The 22,708-nt window shown below is 48.7% G+C and overlaps 2 protein-coding genes across 4 annotated transcripts in view; one reads left to right on the top strand and one right to left on the bottom strand.

Annotated features, from left to right (window-relative positions):
- Positions 1-11,697: 11,697 nt before the first annotated feature.
- On the top strand, positions 11,698-15,672 carry TIMM22 (translocase of inner mitochondrial membrane 22). The gene is made up of 4 exons (XM_059829384.1): positions 11,698-11,929; positions 12,390-12,586; positions 13,636-13,708; positions 14,815-15,672. Exons 1-4 carry the CDS (start codon positions 11,698-11,700, stop codon positions 14,889-14,891), a joined length of 579 nt encoding a protein of 192 aa, XP_059685367.1. The 3' UTR covers positions 14,892-15,672.
- Positions 15,673-16,624: 952 nt separating this feature from the next.
- Positions 16,625-22,708, bottom strand: part of ABR (ABR activator of RhoGEF and GTPase) — a 32,417-nt gene continuing 26,333 nt past the window's right edge. For all 3 annotated transcript variants that reach the window (XM_059829090.1, XM_059829091.1, XM_059829092.1), the window contains 6 exons: positions 22,515-22,624; positions 22,095-22,234; positions 21,464-21,598; positions 21,071-21,176; positions 19,213-19,360; positions 16,625-19,035 (listed from right to left, as the gene is read on the bottom strand). In XM_059829090.1, coding sequence (XP_059685073.1) covers positions 18,946-19,035; positions 19,213-19,360; positions 21,071-21,176; positions 21,464-21,598; positions 22,095-22,234; positions 22,515-22,624 — 729 coding nt within the window. In that variant the 3' untranslated portion in view covers positions 16,625-18,945. The remainder of the gene's footprint in view (positions 19,036-19,212; positions 19,361-21,070; positions 21,177-21,463; positions 21,599-22,094; positions 22,235-22,514; positions 22,625-22,708) is intronic.

The following is a 22,708-nucleotide window of genomic DNA, read 5'->3' as shown; positions in this document are numbered from 1 at the left end:
CTTCACCAGCACTTTGGCATTCAGCACACACACGCACACACATATGCACACTTGCTTACTCAGGGGACTAAGAAATATTATAATTTTATCAAAGCAAGGAGAACTGATGCAAGAAAACCCTTTGTATCCCACCTCCAAAACACTGAGATGCTTCAATTCGTAAAGCAGACGTAGAGTTTCTTGAAGTATCCCGTCATCCGCAACAGCAGAACTGGACATGGGGCAGAAAGTGTAAGCCCCAGACTAGCCTGCATGATCCAATCAAGTAAAAACATGCAGCACATACAATGTAGGAAGAGCAAGGAGGTGGCCAAAGAAAGAAGGCATTTTTCATAGGAAACCACAGAAGCAGCTTCCAGAAGCTTTTATATTCCACGCTAAATGATTCCACACTCCCCCGGAGTGCTAGCAATCATAGCCAGGACACCTTACGACATTTCCCTTGCCTCCACCATTGCTTCAAAAAAGTGGGAAGTGTATGCGTGCAGGGAGGGAAGATACTTCTTCTGTAAAAGCCTCTGCCTTAATGTAACTAGTATCAGTCCTGAATGACTTCTCCTGAGCTGTCCAAGAAGTGTCAATCTGTTCTTTATTTAGAAGAGAGCAAATAAGGGACAAGAGTGAGCAATGCTCAAGAACATTCATCTTTCCTAAGCTTTCTGAAGAGAATTTAGTGTCTGAAAACAGGAAGGAAAGGGCTGGAGGTCTTAACAGAGTTAAAGCAGACAAAGATAGTATCAAGGTGGAGGAAACTGAGCAGGGATGCAAAGAGAAATCAAATGCAAATCAATATTCAAACACAGAAACCTAAGGTGTTTAGAACTGGGCTTTTTGTTTGACTCTGTGCGGAGAGGGAGCTTTTCACTCTGATGTCTCTGACTTAAGACATTCAGCCTGTACCTACAGATCAGGAATTCTCTCCTGAACTGCAGAGAGGGATCCCTTCCCAGCAGTGTGGAGCTAGTATACAAGCAATGTTGATGCTATAGTAGCAGTCTCATAATAATAGAGATAAGGAAGATTTACAACAGGAGCCTAAAAAGAGCTGCTGCACCTGAATAGTTCAACCTTTCTGCACCCTCTGGAACTCCTCACTCTAGATGCCAAATGGGTTTAAAGGAAGCTAATGTTATGCCAAGAGTAAATTTATATTTCAGTTCAGCATTGGCACCATTACTGTTATCACAGAGCAACCAAACCTTAAGACACAGACTGAGTCCAGCTGAATCCCTTCTGAAGATTATGGATTTTGGATCCAACTTTCTTGTGATATTCTTAAGAGTGGTGAACTCTTCAGATCTTAAAACACCAGAACAAGAAAAAATCCACATCACGACTTATTTAGCAAGTGATCACGGTCTATGTTTGGCAGGTCTCAAGCATATGTTATTAGTCATAAGTCCCTAACATTCAACCAATCATGCCAGGTGCTGTTCCAAGTTCACTGACACACACAGTACCAGTCCTTCTACCCAGCTTACTTTGCCAGTTTCTTCAGCACCCTGTGTGATCACAGACAGAACTTCCCCACCCTGTATTTTTGTACATCTAATATTTAGAGGTTTTGAGATTATTCACAGCTCGGATAAGGCAGTAATTTCTGTCATTCATATTAACAAAATTCTTATAGATATTGTGATCTACATTAACTGTGTTTCTCCTCCCCGAGGAAGCGACCCTACATTCAGTGATGTATGCATAGACAATGAGGTCACTGAGGTACCCAGCGGAGGAACTGCAAGTCACCCCCTCTGCTTTGATTATGGACTACCTTCAAAACTGAAACAGATACAGCTGAAAAATACTCACTCAGAAGCAAATGACTGCAGGTCCCTGGACCCTGAACTCATAAATGGGAGGGACATCAGTTGCATACACCTTGCTGAAAAGCTTCTTTGTCTGAAGAAAACAAACACACTTTTTGGACTGCAGCACACTGTCTCTTTGCCATTGCTGGTGAGTTTCTATGGGCTCAGTGGGAGAACAGTGTTGTCAGTTCAATAGGTTTTCCTATCCTTCAGCCAAGAGAAATACAGAACTGAAATGAGGCGAGTGGAGAGAGGAGATGAGCTACTATATTTCATTTGCAAAGATATTTTTAGCTTTGATAAATATAAACTTGACCAAAACCTAAAGATGAAAATGCTTGGACATGAGGAGACAGTCAGAGCATTTACATGCTTCAGGTTTGGTAGACAGGCTGAAATAGTGGTGTACAATTTCCCCAAACCCAACAAGACCAGACAGTACATTTGTTTATTTAGAGGCTTTCTGGTAGCACTTATTGCTATAATTATCCGATCTCTTTACTTAGACCAAAGAATTAATCAGCACAAAACTTTCTGAATTGAAAAATTGCCTTTCTGTTTAATGAACAAAGAGCTCAGAAACAGACAGCTAAAATGAGTTGGCCAAGCTCATAAAGAAAGTCTGTGGCCTGTCCAGGGCCTTAACCGTAATGACTTTCACACAGCCAGGATGAGAAAACAATTTCAAGTAGTGATATACACTTTAAAGAATCTGCCAGGTTCTCACCCAGCTGGTAAATTTGCTTGACAGACAAAATAACAGTGAGCATATTGCTTGCATGCTGCTCGATCCACTAGCTCCCACAACTCTGCAACAAGGTATGAGAGAATAAGACCAAACCCCACTAATCAATACTCCTTTAAAATACTGCATTTGAGGAATTTAAATGCTGTATGTTGCAACCTGCGTTGCCTGTGTAATTTTACAAGAATGAATATGGATGAGACACAACTTAATGGAATGGGCAAAGGGCAGAATTTCTAGTGGCATAGCTCATTTGAGAAGCAAATGGACAGAAAGAGTGTGGAAAAAAGCTCACACAAGGAACAAGATTTAAAATATCTTTGCATTTACAGATATTTATGCTATATTTAACTGCTTTTGTGCATGCAACAGTCTTAATTACAAAGGAGAGAAATTCCATAAACAAGGCTACTATGTCAATAACAATGTCTTTTTAAAGCAAGTCTCTAATTCAGTTATAAAGCTTGGAGCATTACTGTCTGGAGTTATAAAACCAAAAGTAATTACAAAGGAAAGTCTGCATCAGACAGTGGGTATTAGTGGAGTCAGGCCATGGCTTTGGGACAGCCTTACACTGCGCTTTCTTCCTTTTTGTACATAACTGATACAAACTTCTTTATTTTCTCAGTTCCACTACAGATGTCAGGAAGTTCAAGCAGCCAGTGGACATTTGCAGAATGAATCATGGGGCACCACTTTTCATTTTGACAAAAACAACTGCTGTTCAGTTAACAAGATGATGCTGATCAAATGGGTGGATATAAAGAGTGAACTCCTGCAACTGTTGCCAAAAAGGCTCCACCAGCGCAAGAAAGCTGTCTGTGCTGACTTAGAGAACTCAGATTTTTTTTTTTTCCCCCCTGTTCTTAAGAGACTATTATACAGTTCCATGTTCCCACTCATATACCTGATGAGCTCAGCCTGTAGCATGGCTACCAGCTTTGACCTGCAACTAGAGAAAGTATTTGTTGCTGGAACAGGCCAGAATCATTAAATTTGGAAAAAAGGCAGATATGTTTTATGGAACATGGAGTGCTACAGGAGACAAGAAAAACAGCTTCCTCTGGTGCCTATTGCCAAAATTTCAGAAGACCAGACAACAACTCTAAAATTTCCAAGGGGACAGCCACTAAGTAAGTCAAAAATAGAATTAGGAAACTGCCTGTTTCAGAAGTAAGAGTCTGTAAGAGGCACCAGTGTTTTTCAGCATTTCTGTCATTTCTGAGTCAAACACTGAAGAGTTAACAGACATATCTACCAAAAAAGCCAACCCACAGAAACAGGCAAAATGAGGAAGGAAATCTATGTGGTGAAGGAATATTCATTGTATTTCATATATTTAGAAGTCTCTGATCATTTTTGCACACATTTATCCAAAGTTTATTTTTCTCTGCAATTTTCAAATGTCTGTACTTTCTTAGGCATCAGACACAGAGCAACAAACCAAGGATAGCTTTACCGCAGTCACCCTTCTATTCAAAATGCAGATAAATCTAAGTATGTGAAAAAGGCAATCAATACTCGGTGCTTTTCCCTGAAAGGGGAAGGTAAGACTTTCAGTGTTCGTTTTTTACTTAACTGAGATTTTTTTTTTATTTCAATGACTAAATGAAAGACTTAGGGGAAAGAGAGTATTGCCATCCTTTCCTCGCTGTTAATTTTCTGATATATAGGTTATAATGTGGCATTCATTAACAATTCATAGAGAATTACCATATTCAAGTAGCACAGCAAGTTCTTACTACCTACACAGGCAAAATACTGCACAACTCTACTTCTTCCCTTTCCTTATTGCCCAAGAGGGATCACATGCTGGAAAAGCTAGCATTTTATCACCTAACGGGAAAAGAATTACAACAGGTCTCCATTAGAAACACTAAGGAGCCTTGAAGAGAAAACCATTTCATTCGATGTTTGCTGATCAGTGACAATGGAAAGCTGTGCAGGAAAATTAAGGACTGGAGAAGATATGTGCTGGAGGCTGCCTTAGAATTAAAAAACCCCAACAGGATGGTGGAGGAATGCCCCGCTGCTTTCAACTTTTTGGTGTACTTCAGGGTGATGCAAATAAAAGACCTGAGTTGTCAGCTTTGTTTCAGAGGGACTTGCACTGGAACTGCTGACAGCTCCTGAATGGAAGCAGAACCGCAGGGTATGCCTAGATGCACAGAGTGCATCACGGGGAGCCCAGCAGCAACAAAAACTAGGACAAATTAACAGAGAAAACTGATGAAGCACAAGGAGTTCAAGTCCCAGGAGACGAACAAGCCCTCCAATGTAGATCAGGATTTCAGAAAAAAAAGCTATTGGTAAGGTTTGATTCCCCATAAAACAACGTTTTAAGAGTTTCCGTCTTGTTCTTACTCTCTGCATCTTTTACAGATTACTTGAACGGAATCAGCTAATCACTGCAGTAGCTTAATGAACTTATTTTACAGGTAGGGAAACAAAAGCACTTAAATTACTGACAAAATATCACAAGCTCGTAAGGATCTACAGTGCCCATTGATTTTAGCTCCCATATGATAAGACAACAGTTTTGCAAAAGACACGCATATTGTTATACACAGGCACCCAAAATCAGAGCATAAAAGTTTGGCTTTGGTGACCTAATCAAATCCAGAAAAAAAGGGAGAATCTAAATGAAGGTTCAGCAATTCCTTGCTTCCAGACAGCTTGTATGAATGAACATGTTTGCTGCTGCTTAAACTTATAAATCAGGTTAGCACACTTGAGAAATTTAACCATGCAGCTGAAATTTGAAGTACCCAAACACTGAGATCCTCCCAGTATTAACCGCAGTGTTACAGAATCACTATTAAGAAACATGCAGTGGTATAATGCAAGCAAATTCCATTCTCAGATACCAGTTCTGCTTTCAAGATTTCTTATGAAAAATTTCCTTTGATTTCTTGGTTAGTAATCATAATTACTTCAGATTTTAACCCTCAGTCCACATTCGGCACACAATAAACATTATAACTAAAATCAATCATGAGTATTTTTAAGCTCAGCCAAAAAGATCTTAGTATGTGGATCACGTTGCCTCTGAGGCAGGTAAGGACAAATATCAGCACTTCATCAGCACGAACTCCTCCTCCAGACAGCTGGAACTCTTTCCATGACAGAGGTGCACAGTACCACTCTGGCTCTGTCATGGCAGTTGTCCCCACACACAAGCTCAAAAAATGAATGCAAATTGCACTTCTCCTCAAGGTCCATAAGCTCAGCCTCCCATTTTCTTCTACAGAATGGCTACACTGAACAGCCCGTTGCACCAACGGAAGCCTCCTTTGCTGAAAGGTAGAAGGCCTAAATGCCAAAAGCAGCAGGCACAGCTAATGAAGTGGGAGAGCAGCAGAAATAGGTTCTCAGCTTTCCAAGCTTCTATAAAAGCAAGTGATAATTTAAAATCTCCAACAGATACTAAAATAGGAGGGTAATGAAGCAAGAGGACAGAAGGAAGAAGTATCCTATGGAGTTTGTGACCTGTTTACCATAAATAAATAAGTGAAAGCAAAACAACCCCCTGAGGTGACAGAGTTAGCATGGGGGACATTAGCGAACCTGTCATGTGGAGAAGCCTATAGAAACAATTGTCATTACAGAGCAAAAGAGGATTGATTGGCCAAGCAACAAGAACTTGGGAAAGAAAGCAGATGTGAGAGAAGGACACAGGAAGATTAGGAAATCCAGGACAGCAGGGCAGTCACTCTGGATATTGCCCAACTATCACTGCTAGCCTGGTACACAGCAGCTGAAGGCCTAGAGCAAAAAAGTAGCAGTTTGGGAATACAGAGAAATGCAGAGAGAATACACAAACGACCTCAATTTTTTCTACTCCTGACTGAATCACTCAGCAACTCTGCCTGCTCTGTGGCAAGTGGAATATCACGATTTTGCATCCTTCATTAGGATTAATTAGTTCACTTGTCAACAGTATCAAAAGAAAGGCCAAGCGTTGGCTCAGTCGAGGAGAGCAACATTTTCCTGCTCCTGCAGGAGCTTGCTGGTGAAGGCATGCTCGCCAGGGAAAGCTTGGTCTGTCCCTGCCCATGTAAGTGTCCTCTATTCTCTGATCTGAGGACAGACTCCAGAATCAATCTTGCTCCTTTCAGTACCATTAACATTCACTGTTATTAAAAGTAAGAAATATATTATTTTTTCCTCTTTGATATTGCACATGATCTCAAACAAACCGTGAAAACAACAGCCTAAGCATTTTGCCCTGTTATATCTCAGGGAGCTGGAAACCGTCTACCAGCAAGAAACTCTTACAGCAGTTACCATGGTGACACTGGTAATAGATATTTAAAGGTAGCTCACTCATAATCACATCTATTAGCTATCAGGAGGCTTTAGTAAGAAACACACAAAAAGCTTGAAACCAGGGAACCAACCAGGCTTAGCGATGGTATAAGTGGACAAGAAATTTATGGAGAGAGATCTGCTTATACCACCATTTAGCTGGACACAAAGGGCTCCTTCTGTTCAAATCTGAAATGGCACTGAAGCTGCACAGAATAAACTATTTTTAGTTAGCCATTTAAAAATTTGTTCTGAAAGCCTCATTTCAATAGCGGTAGCTCTATAAATCCTTTCAGAGCAGTCATTGCCAGAAGTGTAATAAAAAGCTGTGCTACAGTTCATCCCACATCAGAACCAGGCTGCTGGAAATTCCCCGGCCTACCAACGTCACCTGGAGGGGAGAAACATCCGTGGCAGCTGCAGATAACATTGCTCTCTGCACCCACCCCAATGGCCTGACACCAGGGAACCGATGAGCCCCATTCCTGCAACGCAGCCTCAAACTGGGCTCGAAAGGGACCCTGCCTCCCCATCGGGAGGGTTGGGTAGCCTAAGGAATAGTGTCATACTGCTTTTTAGACATTATTATGCAGTGAGGAAACCTGGATCTGGATAAACATGAAGCTCGCTGAGTTGAGGAGGTATCTTTGGTGATACAAATGTTAGAGAATGTATTTCTTTAGGTTCTAGTCTGTAGCGTTCCAGTCCACTGGAATGTAACGAAGAGAATCTGAAGAATCCAGTCTCTAGGTATGAAACCACTTCACCAAGCTGGCTAAGCCTATGTAACAGTCATCAAATTGAGATTTCCTTTCTCTTTTTGCTGCATATTTCCATGACAACTTTCCCCCAGTATCAACTTCTTTACACTGGAAAGGTCTCTCAAAAGAGAATTTAGGCTTCTATAGCAACAGCTAAAATCCCTGGGAGATGACGATGTCTGAAACTTTATACAGATCTTTTTTTAGACCATGAGTTACAACACAAGCACATTTAGAATTTCATAGGTGAAAACAAAAGCATATGTATTATTAGGGAAATTGGGAAGAGAGGAAGGACTAACTTGCTGAAGTGGGACAAACACAAAGAAACCACCTTACTTTCAAAAAGGACATGCACTTTGAGATATAAAACGCTGAAGAGAGAAGACAGGATCAAACAAACATCTTGAAAACCCACATCCTGCTCCTTTTCTCTGAGTTACAAAGCAGAGTCACAAAGAACAAGTCTGCTGATCCTAAAAGGAGATTTTATTTAAATCTCTCTCTGCAGGCTATCTTATATTGACCTAAAGAAAAAAAAAAATTAAAACTTTAGCTGTTTGCCATGGTAGTGACAGTATTCCCCAACATGGAAAGCCTTGCTACCTCATAAGAAAAAGATAACTGTACTCTCAAACAAATAAATTGGTTAAATTTATATAAGCCAAGGGAAGTACAAAAGTTAAAGCAACTTTCCTTCACTGAATTTAGGTATATTTCACAAAGCACTTTACTTCTCCAATGCCCTTTCAAACCTAAAACCTTTTAACAACAACAAAAAATACTACATTCACAACCCAGATGAGAAGTAGGAAAGCATCAGCCTTAATATATAGATGAGAAGACTATAGAATGGAAACGTTAAGTGGTGCTGCCAGAATCAGAGCCCAGCAGGCCCCAGCACACTTCCTTTTGTAGCCACTGGAAACCTCTTTGCTACACAAGAGGCAAGGTTGGCAGCGTGACCAACTGTGAAGCAGCCATGCTTTCTTCTGCTTGCGGTGTGACTAAAAGCTTTTCCTTTTTTCCTGAAAATATCCATTAATTTATCCCCTCTTCCTTTCGTTCCCCTAGATCATCACAGTTCTGGTAAGGGAAAAAGGTGCAGACAGGTGGGCATGAGTGAAAAAGAATGGATTTAATCTAATTATTATTGACTTCCACCTTCAGTCACTTCCCGCCCAGTTAGATAACTTCAGAAAAGACTCTGGAACTTTTACAAAATCAAGCTCAACACTATGAAAACTTTTTTTTTTTTTTTAAATAGCAATGCCAGAAATGACAGCCAAAGCCTATTCAAAACCTGGGAGCTCTACAACTAAGAGACATATGCAAAGACAGGATTTCACACAAAAAAACCCCATTATTTCCAAAGTTTATCCTGTCTGGAGAATACTGAGGTGTGGGAGGAAGACTAAGCCACTGTAAATGTCAAGTGAAACACAATTATTTAACATCCCCGCGTGCTGCCCTCTGCTGAAACAGACACCGAGCACTTTGGTGCACCGGGTCCACTGCAGGCTGTAGAAAAACTCATCATCCTCTGCACCTAATGCTGTCATCACACAGGAAAGAGGCACACTCACACAAAACGAGAGTGTTTCATCTGGGACTAGACAAGGTTAAAAATAACCTAAGCTCTTATACTGGACTTAACAGCTCCAAGGTGAAAGTATGATTTCAGGCACAGCATTCAGACAGTAAGAGCCTGGTGAAGGAAGAGGATCAAACGCATTGGCTACATGTGTCTGCAATAATGAAGGTTCACAGGTTTATAAAAAAGAAACAGCTGAAAGTTTCATTTAAACAACTTATTTACCAAAGATGTGTTGAACTCTGAGTTTCCTGCTCCAAGCCTTAATCCTCCATCTAATTTCACTCGCATTAAAAGTCTGTTCAGGCAGATGAGATTATTCAAATGCTCAGGCACATGTATTTGTTCATATGTACAACACCGAACAGCATGAATGGGAAAAGGGGAAAACTGTTTAAATACCTAGAGGGGGGAAATAACATATTTTTATATATTAATATTTATAAATAAATGTAAGTATTTTATATAATTATATTTATTTATAAAAATATTTTATCTACAAATAGTAACCCAGCATTTTCTCCAAAACCTGGGGACAGAGAAAAGAAAGTCAAAACAATATTCCAGCTATACATGTGAATTCTCAGTGCTCAGATTCCAAATCCAACATATACTTTTTTCCCTTTATGCCTTTGGAAAATAGGCTTTGCAGTGTGACTTCAAGATCAGCCCAACTAGGTTATTTTGGATCAAGGAGAAGATTGAAATCTAAAGTTCAGGGCTCCTTAGGGAGATCATCCTGCCGGCAACCTTCGCTGCCTTGTAGAGGTACTGGTTTAGTAGATTTTCACAGCATGTTTTTCAATGGTTTCTGACCTTAGGAAAAAAGAAAACCAAACAATAAACAAGAAAGGAGTAAAAAAGGAGCGGAGAGGGAAGAGCACTGGGCCGGTGGGTCCTACTGGTGCAGCCGGTAGAGGGCAGTGGAATTTAAGAGGAAAGTAGTTGAAAAGGAACTTCGTATAGTGAAATATGTGAAGTGGTAAAACCATCAATTTGAATTGTTATTTGAACCTACCTATCCAGTCCTGAATTAAGACAGAAACAAGAAAAAGTGCAAAGGATAAAAAAAGAAGAAATTTGATTACTTCATGATCTCTAAAGAGTTGCATTTCAGGGTATCAGGAAGATTTCATACTTAATTCATTGTGTAAAAATAATTATTACAACTTTTAGATAATTTTTGATTATTGAAATACACTACTTCGAAGCATCCTATTGAAACCATCACAGCTGTTTCTCAGGGGTTAAAAACCTATGGGTAACTTAAAATTAATACAGAAAAATACCCCAAAAGAAGTCAAGAAGGCTATTTTTAAGGCATACCTATCTTCACTTGTGCCAAGCCGAACGGAAGACCGGTTCTAGTCCACAAGAAGAAGAAATTAAAACAGGCTAAGCAAAATGAAACACAAGCAAAGCCCGCAGAAGATTTTTTAACGTTCACAGCACCTTGCTTACTGAGGGTAAAAAGCATAAAAGAAACATTTCTCACCTCATTACCACACGGAACAACCTTACAAGAACCAAGGTTTCTACGTGATTTGACACGGGCTAAGTCTGCATTTTGTGACAGAAAGATGTGGGTTATTCTCTGAGCCCTTTTGAGATACACAGGTCCTGAAGTAAAACCGCCGCTTTACGCCAGAGGCAGCCAGGGTTTCCTCCGAAAGGCGACAGGCGATGGCCTGACACTCCCGCCCTTTCACCCAGCCTGTGGAAAGCCGGGAAGAGCGGGGACACCTTTCCCGAGCTCCGGCTAGGAGCGCCGTGAGGCTCTGCAGCTCCCACCTCAGACACCTGAGAAGCTACAACCGCCCGCCCCGTCGCGGGGTGCGGGACCTGTTGCCCCCCCGACACCAGCGCAGCCAGAAGTCAGCCGAGGGGGGACGGGCGGGGTGAGGGCGCCGACGCCGCGGCACCTCAGAGCTTCCCGCCACCTCCCCGCACCTCAGCCAGGGCAGAGGGACTCGGTCCCGCACTGCGGCACCTCAGCCCTCCCCCAGCCTGGGGCTGCCCCGGGCGAGACCGCCAGCCTGCCCCAGCCCCAGCCCGAGCCGGAGCCGGAGCCGCGCTCACCTGCTGCCGCCGCCGCTCTGGAAGATGCTCCGGCAGCCGGAGCCCTCACCTCACCTGCAGCGGTCCCCACAGCCGCCAGGGGGCTAGCGCGCAGCACGCCGGGTAATGTAGTCCCCCTCAGTCCCGAGGGACTGCCAATCCCGTGAGACGCCGCGCGACCCACCCGCCCTCGTCGCGCCGCGCAGCCTGCCGGGAGTTGTAGTTCTCTATGAGGGCGCTGCCGCGGGGCACGTTGGGATGCGTAGTCACAGCGCGGCGGAGCGCCGGTGGCGCCTCCCCTCAGCAGAACTACAGCTCCCGTGGGCCCCCGCGCGCCGCCGCGGCTGCCGGGAGCCGCGTTACCGGCGCCCCGAGTGGGCCGGGACGCGGTGCCCAGCCGGCGGCGGGTGTCTGAGGCGGGTCATGGCGGCAGTGCCGCCGCCCTCCGCTCCGGGCGGCCCGGAGCCTCCCCCCCAGCCGCCGCTGCAGTACAGTCTGCTGCTGCAGCACCTGGTGGGCGAGCAGCGGCGGCCCCGCGCCTGGGACCCCGCCGCCCTCGGCGGCATCCCCAGCCCGCCCAAGAGCGAGGAGCAGAAGATGGTGGAGCGGGCCATGGAGAGCTGCGCCTTCAAGGCGGCGCTGGCCTGCGTGGGAGGTGCGGCGAGGGCGGTTGAGGGAGCCGGGGGAGGCTGGAGGGACGGGGCGTTGAGGGGGGGGGGGTGGTCGGGGCAGCCAGCGGTGGGGGCGGTTAGGGAGCTGGGGGGGTCCCTGTGTCGTCGGGAAAGGGGCGGGTGGAGAAGAGGCTGCAGCACAGGGACCCCCCTGTTTAATTTTCCTCCCTCTAAGCCTCCTCCAGTGCCTGTCACAGGTCCCAGGGAGGGATCTCTGTCTGTCTGCCTTCCTTGCAAAGGAAGAGGTGCCCACAGCCGTTCCTCAGCACAGCACAGGCTGTCAGCAACAGTGTCCATAGTGTCAAGAGAGAGGCCTTGCTCCTGCGCTGCTCCTTTCATGCTGCAGCGTTAACAGACTGTGAGAGCAGAGGTGCTCTGGTGCCTGTGGGGAATGTGCTGCTCGAATCCAGCCAAGGTTCATTTTATACTGTTTGTCTTTTACAGGCTTTGTTCTGGGAGGCGCGTTCGGTGTCTTCACAGCTGGCATCGACACCAACGTTGGGTTTGATCCCAAGGATCCATATCGCACACCAACCGCAAAAGAGGTCCTCAAAGATATGGGGCAGCGAGGCATATCCTACGCAAAGAACTTCGCCATTGTGGGCGCCATGTTCTCCTGCACAGAATGTGTGGTAGAATCTGTGAGTAATAACTTCTTAAGCATTAAGAAATGTTTTCTTGTACACTTAATAATCTGTTTTACTCGATCCAAATAAGTATGTATATCCCCTTTGTAATAGGGCAAGGGAGTAGGCTAGTTTGTTCTGTTTCTTGGCCAGCAAAGCTTTTCAGCTTTGAGACCTGTCTTCAGAACTGCTGACCTCTAACAGAATGAGCAGAAGAGCATGCAATAGTGAAGTCCTTTTCAGTTCAAGTCCTGAATGTATTGGCGAGTATAGGCATTACTTTTTAAAACCCTAGCTACGAGTACTTGTTGTTACTTTAAAACATCAAACTGCGAGTTGCAACATGGTAATTTGAGCCTCTAACAATTCCATATGCAAAAAGGGATCCTTTGATTAAAGGTCCTAAGTAACAGGCCTATTTTCATCTTGCCCCTGCAGCAAGACATGACCTTGTACAGCTCAGTGGTAAATCTATCATCCATTTTCTTAAATAGGAAAATTAGCCTGTTACGAATTTGAGTACTGCCTTTTAATTGAAAGACAGAATTATTTCTTAACTCATCTAGAAGAAAAGTGTATCTGCTCGCACAATGGAGCGGAACAAAGAGGTCTCTGCACTGGTGAAAAACTAGCATGCTCTAGCTATGGAAATAGTACATCTTTGTCAGCAGGGTGCTGTGGCTCTCACCTGTGCTGAGAACCAGGCTGTGTGGCCGGGCTTAGTGTTGCACTCGTGTAGTTACAGTGCCTTTAAAATCTTTGAGCTCGTGCTAGTGCACAGTGCTGTGTTTTGGGGGCTGTATCAGCTCACCTGAGAATCTGCCGTAGCACTGCATTGCACCATATGGATTTGTCTTACCTCTCCCGGTGACCCGTTCCTTCCTCTCCTCCTGGCCCTGCAAGTCTTATGTTTGAGAGTGCAGGGGGCCATCTGCTGAGAATAGAGGGAAAAACATCCTCAGCTGAGAAGGGGCTGGAAGGTCATTTAATCTCTCTTGGTATTAGTACGAATACTGAGCATTTATTCCGTATTTACTTGTTGACTCTGATTTTTAATTCCACAGTATCGTGGAAAGTCAGACTGGAAGAATAGTGTTATTAGCGGCTGCATCACAGGAGGAGCAATCGGCTTCAGAGGTTGGTAGTGCCTGCTATGAACTATTCCTGACTGTAATTTGGTGACATAGCATGCGGTATTTTTAACGGAACACACACTACAAATCTCCTCGCATGGGGTTATGGTGATGTCACCATGAGGGTGTACTCCAGACTGGCAGAACTGCTCTCTCCATCGCTTTCCTGTCAGCTTGAAAGATACATGTGGGTAGGGAAGGCTTGGTTGTACAGGACAGTGAGATCGGAGGAAAATCAACAGAATTGACTTGAAAGAAAAAGCAGGAAATGGTGTTAGCTATCCACACTCTTCTGTGGTGTCATGGGGAGGGAGCCAAAAATACATACTGAGCAACTCTCTGAAGCTACAGCTCTTGTGTTAACAGAGCTCTTCTTATATATGTTCTTTCACTGGCAGTAACTGTTAATTTGCACAGTGTGTAAAATGCTTTCCTCCTTTCTCACATATCAATTCAAAGAGACAATTCTATTTAGCTGTAAAAGAGCAGGAGCACTGGGATTTTAGTCCAGCAGGCACTAGTGGGGACTTTGGGGAGCTCTGAGTGCTAACAACACCTGGAGAAAAGCCCCAAGTAGGAAGAGAGCTGCTCTGCTCATCAGAAATATCAAGCTTCTCTCACCTCTCCTTAAGAAAAAAAACTGTCCACAGAGCATAAAAGAAAAGAAAGTGCTCTTGAAAGCGCTTCTAATTGAGCTTGTTAAGTTGTGTCTGTCCTGGACCTAATCCTCTTAGAGCTTTCAAAGCTGCAGCTGCTCTTCCTTTCCTTCCCTAGTCCAACAGCAAAGCCACTTGCAGTGCTTAGATCAGAGCACACTGAAATCAGCAATGGCCACTGGCATTTTCTCTTCCAGCCCTTGAGGCAAGACTTAGCAACATAGCACCCAGCCACCCTGCCGTGCTAGTCCAGCCGTGGTAGTTTAAGTCCCATCTGTGCTAAGTTCCCCCCCTCACCTTGGGCAGTGGTAGTGCCAGTGTTCCCTGGTAGAGGACCACCAAGTTCCTGCAGGTGTAAGCTCTTCAAGCCAGCACAGCGTAAGCTAGTTACTGGGGACTAAAATAACTTTTCTATTATTTTGTCTCATTCTTTCCCACCCTTTTTGCATTGCAGCTGGTTTGAAGGCAGGGGTTATTGGCTGTGGCGGATTTGCCGCTTTCTCCGCCGCAATTGATTACTATCTACGGTAACAGTGGGATCCCTTGGGAGCAAGTTTCCCTTTTGTTCCAGTGCTGCTGCTGAGAGCCTGCATCACGGCAGAAGAACCATCAGGCTTACCTTTCCACTGCCTTTGGAGTCCTGATCAGTGCAAGCTGGATGGTGTTGGCCACTTTTCCTGAATGACTAACAATAATCTGGCTCTGAGCCCTGGCGTGCTGCTTCAGGCAGACTTGCAGGAGTATGCAAGGATGGAGCCAGGCACAGTGAGCAGTATCTCCAGGACGGATCAGCTGACTGTCAGTTTCCAGGAAACAAGCCTGGACTCTGAGCTTTTTCGATCCTTTGGGTCTGATTTTGATTAAGTCTGTTGCTAGCATCAAAAGAGGCAGGAGGACAATCTTCAAAAAGAAATGCAGTGATTTTGGTTACCGTATATTTGAACGTGCTGCAAGTGTTTAACAGTTACCAGTTTGCAGCTTGCTACTTTGTTGGGGAGAGGTAAGATCCTGTGGAGAAATAAGTTGTTCCAGGCTTTTCTTAAAATACCAGCTGAAGACAAACCACCATCTGTACAACTTGTCTTATTTCAAGTACAGAGATGAGAGCCAGATTTCTTTACCATGTCTTAAAGGGAAAAGCAAAAAGGAATCCTTAGCCTTAGAAGCCTGTGGTTACTGGCAGATGAGCAAAACAGTTTAAGGAGAAAAAAAGAGGTTGTTGCAGAAGTATAATTCTCTGTAGCCACTTGGCTAGCCTGATTTAACCTCACTGTGGGAGTACAAATAATCTTGCTACTGCTTTAACTGCCACAGGCTCACACCATTAGTTCCAGCAGTTTAATAGTGAGACTAGAAAGCAGAGCTGTGAGAATAAACCACTGTTAGATAACTGGGCATTCACTTAGCACAAATTCCGTTTCCCATCATGTTCCTGTACCACCTGTGAGTGCCCCAGTGTTACACTGGGGAAAGAGAAGTGTTATTTCTGCAGAACATTGGTGAAGTCGAAATATCTGTTCGCTAGCTCAAGCAGCTACTCCATTTTTGATTTGCGTTCATATTAGCCTCTTGCTCTTCTAACCAAACTCTTGTTCTCAGACCTCAGGGGGTAATTTTTATACTCAGAATAGTTTAGACTGATTTTAACCTTCATTGAGCCACTCCGCAAGGACAAACACCCACCCTCATCTTTTTGAGGCAGCGGGATTTCAGATTCAGTGCACACACCTAATGAGGGGTTCTCCCACCCACTTCCCCTCCTTTGCATCCACGGTTTGACATCCCAGGACGGTGACAGCACTTGCTTACCTGGAAGAGCAATACTAGCAGGGTGGTTTGGCTGATACGGCGGTCAGTTTGGAGGCATATTGTCTCCCATTCCCACACGGAAAGAAGTGGGGAGACCACACCATGTGATCTATCAGATGAGGTTTCCAGACCGCCTGATGTCCCTTGCTGTGCCTGTTCAGTATCCTCAGGCCAGAAGCTGTGCAAGTCAGCTGAATTTTAAGCTTGAGTAATTCTGGGCTGATTAAACAGGCTGGCTCCAGACAGTCCAGTTTTTTTCCTCCAGAATGTACTGAAATGCAAGGATGTAGCCCAAACCATAAGAAGTCTCTTAAAAGATTGTCTGGCACAATGCCTGTGCTTATACCCCTGGCTTGAAGTGCAACTAGCAAGATTTCCACGACAGAAAGAGAAGAAGCTGTGATGCCAAGGTGATCAGTTAGTGCAAACAGCAACACCACAGGGCTCCTTTTATGCAAATGTTGGGGCTTTGCATTTTTATTAACCTTTTTTTTTCTCCTCACATGGTTTACAGCCATTTAAAGTTTATAATCTACAGAAATTGAAACAGAACACAAACAAAAATATATCCTTAACAACTTTTCAAAGTCAAATATTAATTAACAGTTCTATTCTACCTGTAGCTGCAAGAGTCCACCCCCTTTTCCTTCCTGTAGGGACAAGCAAAAGCCAGTCACGGGGACAGCCGCAGCCTGTTGTGCCCAGGCTGTGTGGACCCGGGCCTCCAGCCACTGTCGCGCGGGGGGGATTTGGCTGTACAGAGTCTCCATCTGGAATGACAGTATCGTGGACAGAGACTTGGACACATGTAACAAATCAGACACACACAGGGATCCGTTGTGCAGTCAGATCTAAAACTCGGCCTCCTTACTGGGTCCAGGGCCAAGACAGACGCCTGGTTATTTTCTGCAACGCTGTTTCCCTTCTGTTTAGCTGGTAGTCAAGAGGAGCAGGGTCTGGAGTGTGAGCCCTTTGGAGGGGGACTGAAACACCTCCCCTCCTTTAGTTGCTTTGCTGGTGCAGGGCTTGCAGGTGCTGCCTTCCCTGGGGAGGTGGGCTTAGGACATACCTGGTGCATCGGTGGCTCTACCTGGAACAGTCAGTTAGTCGGGAGGTTAAAGGCAATGCCGCTGTTAGCAGGGGTACACTTGGTCACTTCTCCTCCATCTCCATTTGGCAAGGAGAGCATAGGGCCAACGCAATCGGGGAGGGGGCTTTTCCCACGAGAACACGGACTCGGCTCACAGAGCGAAAGGTTTCGTGTCCCAACAGGTACCAGCACCTACCTGTGAGTGTGGGAGGGTGGGGGACATACCGGGAGCCAGGCACTCGGCCTGGCAGCGAGTGCAGGCATGCAGCTGTCCCGCCATGGGACATGGTGTGACATCTCCAGCCATCAGCCTGGGGTCACGAACTGGAGCCACTAACTAAAACGGACCTGAGCTGGCCGGGCACGGCTAACCCAGCAGCAACTGCTTTGTGAGAAAGAGCAAACGAAGCACTTCTGCCTCGTAGTGAGGGCAACGAAGGCTTTCTGCCCGTCCCTCTGTGCTGGTTTCCAGGCTGGGTGACCGTCCAGCTGCTGCACAGAGCACTTGCCGCTGGCAGCCTGGCTGGCACCGAGGCAGGGCCATGTGCTGCTGTTTGCCCAGTGCCTGGGGCAGCGGAAAGGCCAAGGAGGGAAACAAAAGCCTCCCCATTCTCATGGCTGCTGCAGGAATGCTGGTGCCCTGGCAGGCTCAGCCACGGGGCACAGCCAGCGTCGGCAACCCCTGTGACAGTGCTGGGCTGGCAGGGGTGTCTGTGCCTTGCTACGGCAGAGATATGGGCATGTGGAAATGGCAGAGACCCTGTTCCCTGCCCTGCCAGGGCTTGTTGGGGAAATTGTGGGATCCACATGCCCTGATGGGACCCCATCGGTGCCAGAGCACAGATCTGGGGGGTCAGCCCATGGCAGAGGGAGCAGACCTGCCAGCTGGCTGTCCCTCAAGCCTGCTGTGGATCGAGACCAGCACAGCACCTCTCGCTCCAGCCTTGTGTGATGGGTTACCCCAAAACGCTACTTGGAGGCAAGATACAGCGAGGGAAGTAACCGCCACGCTACACGTACACAGGCAAAGCACAGGATAAGGGCTGTAAGAGGGGACTGGCCTGAAAGCACCCAGAAGAGACGTGGCGAGGAGAAAACAGCACCCTGCTCCTCTGCTCTCGTGGTCGCAGGTTTGCTCGGGCCAGAGCAGGATCCAGGCACGGGGTCCAATGTTTGCGCAGGCAGCAAGCCAAAGCAGAGCTGGTCGTCACCGTCACCGGGGAGGGAAGCCCGTGAACTCCCAGCCTCTGAAGCGAGCCGGTGCTGCACATGCAGGCGTGGGGCAGGGGAGCTGGGCAGCGAAACAGGCACTCATGGGACGCTGCAGGCTTCGAGCTGGGCGAGACGAGGGGAGCCTGGTAGGAGTGTGCGGGCAGAAAGGAGTCCAGGAGAAAATTAGCCAAGGGGGAAGCCTGTGTCCACAGCCCTTGTCAGTCACTACCTCTTCCGTTGAACAAATATACATAAAAACAATTCTTGAACACAAGAAGGGACATAAGACATGACTACTTTACAGAGAGGCACGGCGCCTGGGGGGGGGACCGGGCCACTGGCACGCGATTGTACAGGAGCTGCAGACGGCACCGTCCTGGGTCCGGGCAGGTCTCCCTGGGGGGGCTGCAATCCAGTCCGTGTCCCCCAGCAGGGAGCTGGGAGTGTTTGCAGCTGGTGCCTCCTCCCTGCAGGCTACACGTCCGTGGAGAAGTAAAGTGTGTTGCGTTTCAGCTCGGTGAAGGAGATGGGAGGATGCTGCAGGTAGTAGAGAAGGACCTGGACCTGTAGCAGGCAAATGGGGGGTGTTAGGCCAAAAAGGGGCAGAGCTGCCACCTCCCAGCTTGTCTCTGTGCAGCAAAGAGTGACAAATCTACCCAGGCAGACAGGTAAACCCCTCCACTCCCCACCCGAGGGGTGCTGGCCTGGGCTGCAGCCCCATGCTGCCAGCATGGCTCTTACCTGGGCCATCACATCGTGGGACCAGATGTCGGAGGCCAGGGTGAGGTGTCCCTTGCTCTCCCCCTCTGAGGGTCTCAGCAGTGTTGGCCCGAAGACCGTGGCCAGGTTGTGGAGAGACATTTTGTTGATGGGCTCCTTTTCAGCTACCCTGCGGGGTACGGGGGGGAGAGGGAGCATGAGCCCCTAACGCTGCTCTCCCGGTGCGGGACAGCCATGGGGCTATGCGGGGGGCAAGTGCGGATCCCCCTTCTCCCAGCCCCGGTGGGGCACCTCTGGCTTGCCATTGCCCTTCACAGCCCCCGGCAAACCCAGGTGCAGGGCAGGGAGCTCTGCCCCCTTCACGGCCTCCGCCGGAGCCGCCGGGCCTGGCTGGGAGCCCCGGGTGTGATGTGGCAGCAACCAAGCCCTTGCTTGCTTATGTGCTGTGGAGCCTCCACCCTTCCCAAGCCTCGGCAGGGTACGGGGAGCTCCGCACCACCCCATGCCTCCCCGCACCCACTCCCCCCAAAGCTCCCTACCTCTCTGACCCCGTGGGACCCCAGCCAGCCCACACCAAGGGAACGGGGGCCACAACATTGCCATGTTAGGAGGCAGCTGTGCTCCCCGGCACAGGCTGCACGGTTGAGCCCCGGCCAGGGGAGCAGATGTGGGAACTGGCTGTGCCCGGTACTCAGGATGGAAATGGATTTTTCCTTCTCCACCCCCCAGCATCAATCACTTTTTCTGTTTGGTTTTAGCCAAACCAGAGAAAAAAAAAAAAACAAAACACTTCATGATGCAAGTAACATGAGCTGTGAGCCCCAGTCCCAAACTCATGGCCAGCTCTGGCCAAGCTCTGCATGCTGCACCGCCGCCCTGCCCACAGCCCCGTGCCCTCCACGGGTTTTAGGGCCCCAGTGAACCCCAGAACCGCCCGTCCCCAAGATAAAGCCCGGCAAACCACGCATTGCTGCACTCGCCCCAGGAAGAGCAACGCGGGGTGTCACCTGCAGCTTCGGGACATGTCCGCAGAGCTGACAGTCTCTGGGTCTCGGCCACCCACTGCAGACAAGTTACAAGGATTATTGCACCTTGTTTTGCAGGGGCTACTGCTGGACTGGTGGGAAGGGATGCAGCACTCAGTTTTCCCACTGAGGGGGACACTACACAGCTCCCAATTGATTCCCCGTCCTGCGCCGAGGCCAGCTGCTCCCCGTGGAGAGCTCGTCCAACCAGCTGCACAGCGGCTGCGGCAGCCAAAAGTCGCATCTTGCCAGAGGACGCGTGCTCCCTGCAGAGCCGACCCGCGTGAGCGGCCTTGCGCCACGCAGTCCCCTCCGGCATCGTGGCTGGTGGCCCTGGGGTGCCGGGGGCTGCTCTGTGGGGCAGAATGGCTCCAGGATCCCTCCAGCATCCTACAGGGCCCACAGAGAGGAGCCGTGAGAAGCCAACACCGACACCAACTAAAGGGACTCACAGCGTGCCGGGTCCCAGCCTGAACAGGCTGCAGCCTGGCCAGGACCCCAGCGAACGTGCCGGAGCCCAGGGAGGTGGGACACAGCTGGGGCCGGACCCTCTCGGAGGAGCTGGAAAAGGAAAGGGGCACTCTGCCGCCTGCCCAACACCGAGCCGCCGTTGCTGGCCCCAGTTGCCGCTCGCAGCCCTGGTCTGCACCAGCACAGCACCACCTGCCTCCAGTTTGGGATTAGCCCATGGCCACACAGGCACCACAGGAAGCAGACAGGGGCTCTAACTCTGCTCAAGTCCAATCCCCACGGCAAAGCGACAACACAGACCCATCCTGCACCTCCCACCTGTGCTGGGCAGCCCCTTGGGAGCCGCCGCTTGCTCCGCTGGGCTGCCCAAGCCGAGCCGTTACCTTTTCAAGTGCTCCAGCAGGAAGAGGAAGGTGATGAGGTTGGGGTCAGGCAGCGAGCGGAGAAGGTGCATCATGCAGTTCTCCTTGGCAGCAGGATCCGAGAGGGCTGGAGACAAGGAGGAATAGGGCTCAGGACAGGGGCTGGTGACATCTTGTGCGGTGACAGGACCCAGGGTGGCCGGACCTCCCTGCAGCTGGTGCACGAGTGGCCAGCCCTGCCCCACAGGGCTCTGCCTATGCCCCGGGGAGCAGCACGACGAGCCCCGAGCTGGCCTGGAGCTGGCAAGTGGGCCGAGATGGGAAGGACCCTCGGGAGTCTCCCATCCCAGAGCAGGCAGTGCCAAACAGAGCCACGCTTGGGCACCGACCCCTTCCCCACCCCCGAGCCCTTACCGATCCCCTCCATGAAGGCGGGGTAGAGTCTGTCAGTGAGGAGGGGCTCGGGCAGCTCGCGGAAATACAGCTTCAGCGTGCCAGCGATGGCGTTGATGTCCATGTCGCTCAGCATGACGAGGATGTCCTTGTTATCTGTCCAGAGAGAACCCACACGTGATGCCTCATTCCCCTCTGGGCCTCAGCCCCCCCTGCATCACCCCAGCTATCCGGGCAGGCTGCGGCCGGAGGGCAGGCACAGCACTGTCAGGTCCACGGCCCCATTTAGCTGGGCTGGGGCTGGGAAGAGCCAAGCAGTTCCCGCCTGGCTGGGCAACAGGAAGCGGAACAATTTGCAAATCCATTTGCAACGTTGCCCTGAGTCAGTGTCTCCCAGGAGCTGGCCAGGCATGGAGGCAGCTCAGAGACACCAAAGCACAAACAAGGCTGGGACATCTGGGTGTTTGCTTTCCCAGCTACACCCTCCTCCTCACCCCCTGCCCCTTCCTGGGCACCCTGGCACATTTTGCACACGTGCAGTGCAATAACCAGACCCCCGGCTTGCAGGGCAGGGGACCGGGCGGGTCTCAGTGGCTGCGAACCCTCCCAGGGCAACGTGATGCGAAGGGGGTCCAACCCCCAGGATACTCACTTGCATCAAAGACAGCTTTCAATGCCTGGATGTCAGTGGCGACACCAGAGATTCTGTAGATGCCGACCTCTTCGATGCCCCTCTTCTCCACCTCCTCGATGCACTGGCGCACGATGTAAGGCACCTTGGAGCGCTCGCGTCTGGCTCAGAAAGCAGAGCTGTGAGCAAAGATTCCCGGGGGACGCCCCGGTGGGAGCCGAGCCCTGCAGACCCCAGGCTGGGGGCAGGACAGGCATGCTGGGTGGGAAGAATGAGGCTGATGAAGGAACGGGCAAGTCCCCAGCAGAGAGCAAAAGCTGAGCTCTCCGGTGTTGGTGGGAGGAAAGGGACATGGTGCAAGGACGGAGCAGGTCCCTCGAGTGCCCCAACCCCACACCCATAGGGACCAGAGCAGATCAGCCCCCCCAGCCCCACACATACTTTGTCACGACGCTGATTTTGACCCCGAAGACACCGGTCTGCTTTTTGGACGGGGTCCTCTTCAGGCTCATGTCTCTGCTCGTGAACTTCATGGAGAACTCCACCTTGATCTGCAGGAGACAGGAGGTGAGCCCCAGCAGCCCAACCCTGGCCCGTCACCTCTGCGTTGCACAAGGGCACAGCACAGCCCTGGG

Source organism: Gavia stellata, chromosome 25 (genome assembly GCF_030936135.1).
Source record: "Gavia stellata isolate bGavSte3 chromosome 25, bGavSte3.hap2, whole genome shotgun sequence".
In the NCBI taxonomy this organism is placed as follows: Eukaryota; Metazoa; Chordata; class Aves; order Gaviiformes; family Gaviidae; genus Gavia; species Gavia stellata.
Note: the sequence above shows the minus strand (reverse complement) of the source record. Positions and strands in the feature narration are given on the sequence as shown.